The sequence below is a fragment of the Canis lupus genome, chromosome 24, assembly GCF_048164855.1.
Source record: "Canis lupus baileyi chromosome 24, mCanLup2.hap1, whole genome shotgun sequence".
NCBI classification, from domain to species: Eukaryota; Metazoa; Chordata; class Mammalia; order Carnivora; family Canidae; genus Canis; species Canis lupus.
This window is the reverse complement of record NC_132861.1, coordinates 34,724,512-34,738,209: the sequence shown is the minus strand read 5'-3', so window position 1 is coordinate 34,738,209 and position 13,698 is coordinate 34,724,512. Positions and strand designations below refer to the sequence as shown.

Below are 13,698 nucleotides of genomic sequence, written 5' to 3'. Positions count from 1 at the left end.
ACTCCACCCTCCACGGTTTCATGCGCATCCAGAGGAGGCTCATGAAGAGTCTGAGCATAGGTGTGAAATTCCTTGTGTCTATATTTTCAGAAGGTCCTATACTCTCATTTTATCCCACGCATGCCCTTTAGCAATTCTTTACAATTATTCTTGGCTCAGCATCTCTTTTTATCATGCTCTGCCACTGGGAGATGCTCTAGTACTATCTGTCCCCAAAGGAGGAAATCTTCCCTTAGATTTTGGGCTACTCATTTGCACTGTTACCTCAATTAACTTATGGTCTGATAAGATATGATGTTGTAGATTCTCCGGCTTTTTCTTTTTGTCAGGGTAGAAGCAACATTCTTTCCAACTTTATACATCTTAGCCAGAAGTAGAACTTCTCTGAACTTTAAAACTATGTGTACGGAAATTAAAAATCCTCCTCATATTTTTCTAAAAGGTAGAATCAATGTGGAATGGAATAGTGTAGAAGCAATGTGGAATGGAATAGTGTTTCACCTGTTTCTTTTTATTGATTGATTGATAAGGGCTTTTGTAAGTTTATTTGTGACTTGGGTCTGATCTTATTTTTCCGATAATGCTTTTAGTTTTTGTAACTATCTTTTCTCCTAACCATAGAGGCTGCTAAAGCATTTTTCCAGTTCTATTTGAGAAATAATGGACATGCACTGTTTATAAGGCATACAGCACCAATGGTTTAACATAAACTGTGAAATGATTATCACAGTAGGTTCAGCTAACATCCATCTTCTCATATATGTGTAGTGAAAAGAAAAGAAAAATAAAAGAATAAAGGAAAAAAAATCTCCTTGCGATAAGACCTCTAAGTATCTACTCTTAACAACTTTCCTATCTATCATTTAGCGGGGTTAGCTGTAGTCATCATATTGTACATTTCTAGTACTTACTTATCACTGGAAGTTTGTACCTTTTGACCCCCTTCCTCTAATTTCCCCTTCTCTCCATACCCCACCTGTGGTAACCACAAGTCTGATCACTTTTCCTAAGAATTTTTTTTCATTCCATATATAAGTGAGATCATATAGTGTTTGTCTTTCTCTGTCTGATTTCTTTCACTTAGCATAATATCCTCCAGGATAATCTATATTATAAAAAATGGTAGGATATCCTTGCTTTTTTATGGCTGAATAATATTTCATTTTATATGGCTACTATAAATTCTTCCATTCATCCATTATTGGACACTTAGACTGTTTCATGTTTTGACTATTTAATAATGCTGGCATAAACATAGGGGTGCAGATATCTCTTTGAATTGGTGCTTTTGTTTCCTTTGATATATTCCTTTGATTTGTTAGCTGAACCTACTGTAGTAGTAATATATCAATATACATGTGGAATTGTGGATCATATAATAGTTCAATTTTTAAATTTTTTGAGGTTTTCCATAATGCTATATCCATGCTGTTTTCCATAATGGCTATATCAATTTACAATCTCACCAACAGTGCTCAAGGGTTCTTTTTTTTTTTTTTTTTCACTACATCCATACCAGCATTTGTTCTTTCTTGTCTTTTTGATGATGGCCATTCTAAGAAGCATGAGATGTTATGTCATTGTGATTTTAATTTACATTATCCTAGTGACCAGAGATGTTGAAAATCTTTTCATGCACTTGTTGACCTTTCATGTATTCTTTTGAAGGAATGTCTATTCAGGTACTTTGCCCATTTTGGAATTAGAATTTTTTTTCTTTTGCTACTAGGTTGCTAAGTTGTTTATATGTGTTGGATATTAACCCCTTATCAGGTATATGGCTTGTAAATATTTTTCCACATTCCATAATTTGTCTTTTCACTCTTTTACTAGTTTCCTTTGCTGTGCGGAAGCTTTTTAGTTTGATGCAGTCCCACTTGTTTATTTCTTATTTCATTGCTTGTGCTTTAGGCATCATATCTCAATAATCATTACTAAGACCCATGTCAAGGAGCTTTATTTCTGTTTTCTTCCATAATTATCATGGTAAAACTCAATTTATGTTTTTATCCATTTGAGTTAATTTCTGTGAGTGGTATAAGTTAAGAATCCAGTTTCATTCTTTTATATGTGAATACCCAATTGTCACAGTACCATTTATTAAAGAGATTGTGCTTTGTCCATTGAGTATTCTTGACTTCCTTGTCAAAGATTAGTTGACCCTAGGAGTGCCTGGGTGGCTCAGTCAGTTGAACTTCTGACTCTTGGTTTCAGCTTAGATCACCATCTCCATGTCTTGGGATCAAGCCCCACATGTCTCTGTGCTCAGTGGGGAGTCCACTTCCTCTTTCCTTCTCCCTCTGCCCCTCCCCTCGACTCTCTCTCTCTCATAAATAAATGAATTTCTTAAAATAAATGAATCTTTAAAAAAATATTAGTTGACTGTTTGCTTGGATTTATTTCTGGGCTCTTGATAATGTTCCATTAAACTATTTGTATGTTTATATGCCAGTACCATATTGTTTTGATGACTGTAGATTTATAACTTAAGATCAGGAAGTGTGATGCTCCTGCTTTGTTTGTCTTTCTCAGGATTTCTTCGGCTATTTGAAGTGTTTTGTGTTCCATATAAACTTGAGTAGTATTTTTTCTACTTCTTTAAAAAATGTCATTGGAATCTTGATAGGGATTGCATTGAGTATATAAATGCTTTCAGTAGTATTGATATTTTTACAATATTAATTCTTCCAGTCTATGAACAGGGGATATTTTTGCATTTATTTGTGTCTTCTTTGATTTCTTTTATCAACCTCTCATTTTCAGTACAGACATCTTTCACTTCCATAGTTAAATTTATTCCTAAAATTTTATTGTTCTTCTTTAAGATTTTATTTATTTATTAATGAGAGACACACACACACAGAGGTAGAGACACAAGCAGAGACACAGGCAGAGGGAGAAGCAGGCCCCATGCAGGAAGCCCAACGAGGGACTCCATCCCGGGTCTCCAGGATCACAGCCTGGGCCGAAGGCGGCGCTAAACCGCTGAGCCACCCGGGCTGCCCAAATTTTATTGTTTTTGATGTTCATGGATATGGGATCAATTTCTTTGCTTCTTTTTCAGAAATTTCTTTGTTATTGTATATAAATGCTACCAAATGTTTGCATGTTAATTTTGTACCCTGCAAATTTACGCATCCATTGATTACATCTAATCATTTTTGGTTGTCTTTAGGATTTTCTATATATAAAATCATGGCTGCAAATAGAGACAGGTTTACTCTTTTCTTACTAATTCTGATACCTTTAATCTTTTTCTTGTCTGATTGTTCTAAGTAGGACATCTAGTACTATATTGAATAAGGATGGTAAGAGTGGACACTTTTGTTCTTTCTTTCCGTTCTTCTTCTTTTCTTCTTCTTCTTCTGAGAGAGAGAGAGAGAGAAAGAGAGAGAGAACATGAAAGTCAGGGAGTGGGCAGAGGGGGAGAGAGAGATTGAAAGAGAGGGAGAGAAAGAGAGAGAGAGAGAGAGAAACTTAAGTAGGATCCATGTCCAGTGTGAAGCCTGAAACAAGGCTTGATATCATGACTCCGAGATCATGACCTGAGCCAAAATCAAGAGTTGGATTCTTAACCAACTGAGCCACACAGGTTCCCCTTTCTTGATTTTAGAGGAAAAGTTTTCAGCCTGTCACCACTGAGCATGATATTAGAGATGGGTTTGTCATATATGGCCTTGATTATGTTGAGATATGTTCCTTCTATGCCTAATTTGTTAAAAGTTTTTTTTAAATAACAAATGAAATTAATCTGCCAAGCTGAGATATGATTCTTATGATTCATTTCTTTGATTCTATTAATGTATCACATTCATTGGTTTACTTATGTTGAATGATCCTCACATCTCAGGGATAAATTTCACTTGATCATGTGAATGATTCTTTTAATGTGTTGCTGAATTCAGTTTGGCAGTATTTTATTGAGAACTTTTGCATTTATACTCATCAGAGGTATTAGCCTGCAGTATTCTTTTCTGATAATATCCTTTTCTGATTTGGGTATCAGGCTAATGCTAGTCTTGTGCAATGAGTTTGGAAGTGTTTCCTTCTCTTTGATTGTTTTGGAAAAGTTTGAGAATGATACTAATTCTTTAAATGTTTGATCTAGTAAAGCTAACTGGTCCTGGACTTTTCTTCATTAGAATATTGTTGATTACTGATTCAATCTCCTTACTAGTAATTAGTCTATTCAGAGTTTCTATTTCTACTGATTTGATCTTGGTACATTATATAGTACCAAGAGTATTTGCATTTCTTCTAGGCGTCCAGTTTTTTGTCATATAGTTGTGCATAGCAGCCTCTTATCTTTTAAATATCTGTGGTATCCATTGTAATCTCCTTTTTCATTTATAATTTTGTTGATCTTTGTCCCTTTTCTTTTTCCTTAGTCTAGTTAGGATGTGTCCATTTTCTTCATCTTTTTAAAGAATCAACTCTTAGTTTAGCTAATCTTTTACAATGTTTTTCTGTTCTCTACTTCATTTATTTCTCCTATAATCTTTATTATTTCCTTTCTTTGGCTATGTTTGGACTCTGTTTCTGTTGTTGCTGTTAATATATAATTCTTCAAGGTGTAGAGTTATGTTGTTTACCTCAGATGTTTCTTATTTCTTAATGTAGGCATTTATGGTTATGAACTTTCTTTCCTCTTGAACTGTTTTTGCTATATCCCATAAGTTCTTCACATTGTGTTCCATTTTCATTGTCTTAAGAAGCTCTTTTATTTCTCCTTTAATTTCTTCTTTGATCCATTAATTGTTCAGGAGAGTGTTGTTTAGTTCACATGTTTCTAGTTTTCCTCTTATTATTGGTTTCTAGTTCTATACCATTATGTTCAGAAAAGATACTTGGTATGATTTTTTAATGATTTTTGAATTTGCTAAGAATTGTTTTAAAACCTAACATATAAAAAAAAATAAAACCTAACATATGATATATTCTAAAAAATATGTGCACATAAGAATATGTATTCTGCTATTGTTAGATAGAATGTTCTGTATATATCAGTTAGGACTAGAGTATTGTACAAATGCACTGTTTGCTTATTGATTCTCTGTCTGGATGATCTATCCCTTGTTCAGTGTGGAGTATTAAAACATTTTTTTTAATTTATCCTTTCAGTTCTTTTAGTTTTTGTTTTTATATTTAGATTTTCCAATATTGGGCACATAAATACTTACAATTATGTCTTCTTGATATATTGACCCCTTTATCATCATGTAGTGATCTTTGTCTCTTTTTACCATTTTTAGTTTAAAATCTACTTTGATATATGCATAGTTACCCTTGCTTTTTTTGGGGGGGGGTATTATTTGCTTGAAATGTCTTTTTCCATCCCTTCATTTTCAGTGTATGTGTGTCTTTAGGTCTAACATGTCTTTTGTATGCTGTATATTGTTGGATTTTGCTTTTTTATACATTCAGCCACCCTATATCTTTTGATTGGGAAATTAAATTTATTCACATTTATAGTAATTATTGATAGGTAGGGACTCGCTATTGCCATTTTGTTAATTGTTTTCTTAGTTTTGTAGATCCATTCTTCCCTATTTCTTATCCTACTGTCCTTTTCTGTATTTTGATGTCTTTGATATTGGTAATTGGTATGCTTTGACTTCTTTATTGTATGCATCTAATTATCAGAAAGTTTTCCCTTGAGGTTATCATGAGGTTTACATAAAATATCAATCTGGGAGATTCTTCCAGATGTATAGATTTTCTTTGGCAGAGATAGTTCTTTACCATTCAGCTCTGTTTGGGTTTCTGTGTGTGTCTGCAGATAATGTCTTTGAGAAGACTATGCTTCTACTCTGGTCTATTTTTGGATATAACAGTTTCATCTCTGAGGATGGAGAAGCAAGTTATGCCACTGGCTAAGAACAGTTGTATAGCCCTGCAAGCTTGGTTCCCTTGCCAAGTGAGGATGCAGAATGGGCTCCCCAGTTGCCTGTATTTTCTAGTCAGGCTTACTAGACCAGAAAGTGAGTACTATATTCAGTAATACATGGAACTATGAATTACTTTCCCTGGATAAGGCCCAGTGCCTACACAACTCACTGTTTGGGGGCACAAAACAGCTCAGAATGTGCACAGAATTCCCTGATCAGAGAAGGACATCAGTTTTGTTCTATAGAGGAAGCCAAGGCCTGTGCTATCTGTCCAAATGTCAACTATACATAAGGCTGTTGAACGGATTACACACCTTCCCATGTGCTCCGGTTAGGCTGCCTGCTGGGACATACTGAAAACTATATTCAGTGATGACCAGGACTATGAGTTAGATTCCCTGTCCTGGTGCAATAGAAAAAGCAGCTTTAAAGCTGGACTATATCTTTGTTGTCTTAACTTAAGCTAAACTGCACCCCAAAAGCTGCAGCCAAACAGGGCCACTGGCTTTGCTCTGCAAACTATAGGCTATGTCTGCCTTTCTCTTGTGCCTTTCTGAAGTTTTCTGGGATGCACAGCTTTCATGTGTTTTACCAAACTTCAGTCAGTTGGAACAAAAAGGCTCTCTTCACCATGGGTGGACTATGTCTCATTCTCCTTGCCTGGGTAGCGACTCCAGACAACTCTCAATTTCCCAAAGAGGCTCTCCAGTTAGAAGGGGCCAGAAACTACCCTCGCCTTGGCTAAAAATTAATTCCCCTGCCTGTGTGTAACTCAGAAAGCCTCCACACTTGGTATAGGTTTCTCCTAATATCTGAAAGTAGAGCATTCCTATGAAAGATTTAACAGGAATGCTCTATTTTCAGATATTAGGAGAAAACTTTCATAGGCCAAAATAGCACAAATCAAAGAAACAATTACTATTAATTTATATGGGAATGTTTTTGAGCCAAAAAACAACCTCTTTTAGGCTTTTCTGGTACCTTAGGTAACATCTTGCTAACAAATGCGCAAAATAAATTGATATAAAGTACTGGTGCTCAAAGACACAGTTCAAATCTATGGCAGCTTGATACTGTGATTCTGAGCATGGTTCCTGGAGAAAGAGCTTGGCAGTTCCACCTACCTAGGGTATGTGCTGCCTCTATAGTGACTCACCACAAAACAAACACTGAGCATTATTTTTCCTTTTTGCCCTTTCTCATGAAAGCAAAAATTTTCTTCAGATTTTTTTTCTCCAGTGAAAACAAATTCTAATGTAGATCTTTTGTGAAAGCAAAATGGCATAAAACAAACTCAAAAATCAAGGAATATCTGTATTGGCTTTTTTCTGAAAGTAATCAGCTCCACCTATCCATTTCTTTCTCAAACCATCACTGATTCACACACCTTTCAGGAATGTCACCATCTCTTCTGGTCAGATCCAATGAGAAGACTCCCCATGGTGAGTGGGGCTATGTCTCAGTTGTCTTGCCTAGGCTACTCTCAATTTCCCAATCTTCAATCAGGAAATCCCAGGAGCTACTCTTGGCTTTGTGTGTGAATTAATCCCCCTGTGTGTGTGTAGTGTGGAAGGGCTCATGCCTGGTACTGACTTTGCTCTGGGGTTGATCAGCTCTGCTCCTCTGCCTCTCAGCTCAAACTCCTCTTGTTCTGTTTCTTATATTTTGCAATTGTCTTTATTACTACCCTAACACCGATCTAAATATAAGACTCAGTCTTTCTCTTTGGGTTCCCATTGGCAAAGTAAACATACATACAAAACTGGGTGCATATTACTGAACTTTTACTAAAGATTTCCAGTTTAGATTGGGAAGTCATACTGGTCCTTTATCCTCCACATACTCATTATTTTACTGTATCCTCTCTCATTTACTTTCATATTGCCTTTACCTTTTTATCTTAGAAATTTCAAAGTTTGGGGTGCCTGGGTGGCTCAGTGGTTGAGCATCTGCTTTTGGCTCAAGGCATGATCCTGGGATCCCAGGAGCAAGACCCACATCGGACTTCCTGTGGGGAGCCTGCTTCTCCCTCTGCCTGTGTCTCTGCCTCTCTGTGTGTCTCTCATGAATAAATAAATAAAATATTTGAAAAAAAAAAAAGGAAATTTCAAAGTTTTTTCTTTACTATGAAGAACGAATCAACTCTTTACAATTTCCTGAATGGGTATCTCCAAACCCATCCTAGCATTCTATAGATGCAGCAGGGTTTTATTTTATAGGATAATTTCTCATTAGAAGAGCGTACATTCATAGGATGACAGACGACAAATTTTGTTACCATTTGCACTTTCCCCAGTTTTATGGGCCTAAAGCTCACTTATGAGTTGTAGAGATTCCAATGAGCAAGGTTAAAAGAAATTGTTTCTGTGGGACCTCACTTATAAGGTTTATTCCACAGTAAAGTCAGGGTCAAAAGGAATAGACATTATAGGTTCCAGTATGGATTTGAGATCATGATTTCACTAAAGGTCTAACTTCATGAGAGTTTAAAGGAGGCCTAGTTCTCATGCTTATGAAATGACTTTGTTGGACTATGTTGACAGGTAGAATTCAATATATTCATATTATGCAGGTTAAGAAAATTAGATACTTAACACAGTGTTGCTATACCCAGGATGTATCACACTTCTTAATAACTGTTTGCATCCTCTACTAATACTGAGTGAGTGACCTCTTCATTTCTACTCTTAACTCAATGTTCATAGTTCTTCATTCATTCTTTCAGCCTACTTTGTACTGGCTATTATGAAATATAAAATTGATATAACATTTTTTTGGTCTAAAAATCTTCTTAATAGTTGCCTCAATTCTGTCTTCTTTGTGCTGGCATCAGAGGATCTACCAACTTAGTGTTTACAAAAGCAAATGGGAATGGAGTGAGAAGGCTATGGGCTATAGCTATTTGCATCTGTTTTGAGCAGTCTCCAAGAAGATTTCTCAGGCAACAAAGTAGCTCCAAAAATCAAACAAAACTATTGTTTTTTAAAAGCCAGTATCAGTTCTAATTTGCCATAGAACTAACTAATGACTTAAATAGAGAGATAGATAAAGAACATTCATTCCTCTGTGTGCCACTGTTAGTAAACTCACATCTTCAGGTCAGTTATAATCTCAGAGTTTTACTAAATTATTTATTGGACACATCTTGAGCCCAGTGACTGTAAGGTTTATGATATTCAAAGGGAACCATATTGTTCTTTTTTTTTTAGTTAAGTTTCTTTGTTGGTCATGGCAATTCACTCAGTATTCTGAGCAATTTACTCTACGTTCTGTTTCAATATAACCATTTGTAAAATAAGGCCTACACTTTTTGTTACAGTACTTCACATGTTAAAATTATTACTTTTTTATTGTAGAGGAATATAGTAATGATGAACTATCCTTCTGTAAATTGACTCTGTGAAAATTAATTTCTCCTTTGAACAGATTTATAAAATTTTGGACATTCATGTGACATTGGTTGGACTTGAAATATGGACAAATGAAGATAAAGTACACATAGATTCAAATATAGAAAACACCTTATTGCGTTTTTCAACTTGGCAAGAAATAATCCTTAAAAAAAGGAATAACTTTGATCATGTTCTATTACTCAGGTATGTAAGTGCTCTATTTTTCTGCATACTCTAGGTGGATTAGAAAAAAGGAAAATAAAACGAATGAGCAACAACATACTTTTTAAAACAATTGACTTTTGCACAGTACACAGTCACAAAATATCAATTGTTTTAAAAAGTATGTTGTTGCTTATTCGTTTTATTTCCAAATGAACTTTTTAATAGTCTTTCTTTCTAATACTGATTAATACTAGAAAGTAAACATAACACATTTACATTTCTGGGAAGGGTTGAAAATGTCATTAGGTAAGCAATATACTTTTATAATTGATTTATTTATCAGCATCCAACACTAACTCCTTTTATTCTTCTGCACTATGCCATTCCAATACTCCACCAAAACCTACATTTCGGAGAAAGCACTTCATTCTCTGGACATTTTCCCTCAACAAAGTGTCCTTATCCAATGAAAAGCATTTCAAGAGCATCTCTTCCACAGCTTTAATATTCCTAAGTAAACAAGGGTTTGGATTTATCAACAATATTGTCATTCTTAAAAAGGGGGGGGCATTTTAAAATCATTTTTTGTAATTCAAAATAACCATACTACTCAGTCTATAAGGAAAAGATAAATAATTGTGGAGCTGAATTGACTTTAACCTTGCATTAACCATAGTCCTATTATCCTAATTAAAATATGAAAGCACAGCTTTGGAGCAATGGAGTTTTTTAGCATTTCTTCTAGTGCCCTTAAAGCTACTATATAACAATGGTACCCACTTTACCTACTTCATCTTCCTATAATAGCAGTGTTTCTCCTACAGCCTACAAATATGCTTCTTAGCATTATTTAAATGTTAACTTTCAATTTGAACTCAGAACTGTGAGCCTTCTAGAACCTGTAGTTGGAGGTCAGCTCCAGCTCTTTGGCAGACTGATGAGAGTGAACCACACCTCCAAAGTCATATCATTTCTGATTTTCATATCTGGGATGGCCCACAGCATATATATCCAGGGGGATAGTTTTACCTGACTGAGACACAGATATTCATTCACTAGTATGTTCTAAAACTATAGAAATTAAAGTAAAATATCATAATAACCTTTATTTTGGGCAAGATTATCCTCTTTGCCTATTTCTTGGACATGTGTTTTAAAATACTTAATAAATTAGTCTAGAAATAATACATGGCTGTAAGCAGAAAACTTTTTACTTTCATGAATGCCTCATTCTGAGCAGAAGCTTCTCACAACAATAGTATGTCTGCAAATAGGAAAATGAGGAAAGTTCTCCTAAATGTCTAATTGGACATCATATTTGGGATTTCTTATGTGTTGAGTTTCTTGTATGTCCTCTTATCTATATTCACATAGATGAGTGATGAAATAATATATATGGCATTATCATGGTGTGTGATTTTTGTTTTAAGTAACCATGAGCAAAATCAGAATCCAGATTGCATTACACTGATGCTTCATCTTTATACACAGTATTCTATTCCAAGATTTCTAGCGTCTAAGAAGACAGACATTTTAAATTCCTCCAAGATACATAGCTAAACACTGAGACTAAAAGTGTATCTTCTTGATTAAAAGAGTTAAAGATTAAAAGGGATCATCTAGCCTGACCACCTTTCTCATATTTGAATCTTCTTACTTATATTTCAAGTGTGGTCTTCCAGTTCATGATGGCTCTTTAAAGTGGTCCAATTCTAAATGTTCTCGAAAGTGTATCAAGTCTGGACTCCCTTAGTATATACATCTATATCTGTCTTTTTAGGTAATCCAAGGATAGTTCACATGACAACTCTTTTAAATGTTTGATTATGGTTACCTAATGCTCTATGAGTTTCTATGGTTGATTAAAATTTTTTAAAACTTTCAACTATAGCTAAGTAATTAATCTCAGTATTGAGTCTAGTTATTATGCTGTATTTTTTCCTTCCAAACACTTTTAACTTAATTTTTTGGCCTTTTAAGTGGTTTTATCTAAAGCTGAGTGTAGAGTAAGCCATGTAAAATTGGACTCTCACGTTATTTTTTTAAGTTCTATTTTTTCAGGATTTCAACTTTAGATTGTACTGATTTATTCAATACCCCTAATATGCCACAAGCTTTAAATGAACTTAATAACAATTAAGATCATCCTGAATTCTAGAACTTCAGGGAAAAAAAAGACATTTTAATGTGCAAAGTCACTAGCATTATGAGGATTCATTGCAATTCAATCTTTGTGTTAATTAAACTACTGCCTCAGACTGAAGAGTGTATTTGCATCTTTTTTTTTTTATTTGCATCTTTTTTATAGTGGGAAGTGGCTCTACACACATGCACAAGGAACTTCTTTTTCAGAGGGCATATGTCTGCCCTATTACTCCTCCAGTGTTGTTAAGGTAGGCTGTGTTTTATTTGTTATTAAACTTAATCATAAAGTTTGAATTTAAGTTTTATAAATTTTCTGTGTCCTATTGAAAGGGACCAGGTGTACCTTTGTGGCTCAGTCAGTTCAGCATCCAACTCTTGATCTCAGCTCAGGTCTTGATCTCATATCATGAGTTCAAGCCTTGTGTTGGGCTCTGCCTGGGCATGGAGCCAATGAAGAAGAAGAAGAAGAAGAAGAAGAAGAAGAAGAAGAAGAAGAAGAAGAAGAAGAAGAAGAGGGAGGGGGAGGGGGAGGAGGAGGAGGAGGGGGAGGAGGAGGAGGAGGAGAAAGAAAGGAAACATGTTCATTCTGTCATATATTCCCACCAAGATATATCACAATGATACTGCTATGTTTCCTTTATTAAAGAGGAAAAGAAATGTCTTATAAAAGGTATAGATAAACAATGAAGGTAAACCAGTGTTGTTCATCATCACATACCACTACTGTGCAATATAAGACTGTACTCTAAAAATATGATCACATATTTTTTTATTTTTACCCTCTTTGAATATCTAGTATATAAAAGGCAAATCAATAATGTTTAGTGTATTGTGTAGGACATTAGTAATAATTTTTAGCTGTTTGTAAGAATGAGTTTATAGAAATCCAACAATGACTATTACTATGCCACAAAAAAAGAATTTCAAAATGTGAGAGTTAGAGACCCTCAAAAGATCATTTACCCAATCTCACTATATAATTAAAAGAACTTAGGGCAGGAATGTGATGAAGTCAATGGTCTCTCAAATAAGTTCTAGTTAATCAGAAGCTAGAAACCAGATCTCAACCAATAGTTCAAAACACTATGTACTAAAGTATATTATCTTATAGAGATTTCTAGCGTACATCTTTTCTTGGCCTCAGGATCTTTTGCCTGACCTAAATGTAGTTGCAAGCAGAATTGCACATCAGCTGGGGCATAACTTTGGGATGAAGCATGATGATTACCCATGTACCTGTAATTTTGAAAGATGTGTGATGGATCGTGGTGGAAGGTAAGGCTCAAACAATGTAGAGAAGACATTTAAATATTTTGGGCATGCCTCTTGATTAGAACTCCATATTGTGGGTATATATTGTTATTATGTGAAAATTTTACTAATATATTCCATGAAGTCTATTACAAAACCAGCCATGATAGGCTATTTCCCTTTGGGGGCTAAATCTTATCAGTTCATAATATCTGTCCTAGTGACATGATGAAAGAAATTCTAAAACTCCATCTGAGTATATTGCAAAAGTATACAATGATTAACTAGTAAATCATACTAAGGTGCTTAGGAGAAAAATACACTCCATGTGCCTTGTTTTATCATCTTTGCTATAAACTCTAATTTCTGGGCAGCCCCGGTGGCGCAGCGGTTTAGTGCCACCTGCAGCCCGGGGTGTGATCCTGGAGACTGAGGATCGAGTCCCACATCAGTCTTCCTGCATGGAGCCTGCTTCTCCCTCTGCCTGTGTCTCTGCCTCTCTCTTCGCTCTCTCTAAATAAATAAATAAATAAATAAATCTTAAAAAAAAAAACAAACTCTAATTTCTTTCTTCCTTCAAATCTTTACTCAAATGTTATTCTCAGCCAAACCTTCTCCAACCACCGGATCCAATTTTTTGATCCTGTCTCCTCAAATACATACTATGTCATTATCCATCCTTTCCTTTTTTGTTTTGTTTTTTCCATTCTTGGTATTAATTACTATCTAAAGTGATATGCTTTAGTCTATGCTTTACCTACTTAGCTTACTTATTATTTTATTCCTCCAACAAAATATAAATTTCATGAGGTCAGAGGGTTTTGTTTTCTTTTTTTCACTGTTTTATCACACTATCT

At 34.9% G+C, this 13,698-nt stretch overlaps 1 protein-coding gene across 2 annotated transcripts in view; it reads left to right on the top strand.

Annotated features, from left to right (window-relative positions):
* ADAM7 (ADAM metallopeptidase domain 7) overlaps nt 1-13,698 on the top strand; it is a 62,344-nt gene that overhangs the window by 28,366 nt on the left and 20,280 nt on the right. For both annotated transcript variants that reach the window (XM_072796243.1, XM_072796242.1), the window contains exons 9-11: nt 9,315-9,484; nt 11,754-11,838; nt 12,735-12,865. In XM_072796243.1, coding sequence (XP_072652344.1) covers nt 9,315-9,484; nt 11,754-11,838; nt 12,735-12,865 — 386 coding nt within the window. The remainder of the gene's footprint in view (nt 1-9,314; nt 9,485-11,753; nt 11,839-12,734; nt 12,866-13,698) is intronic.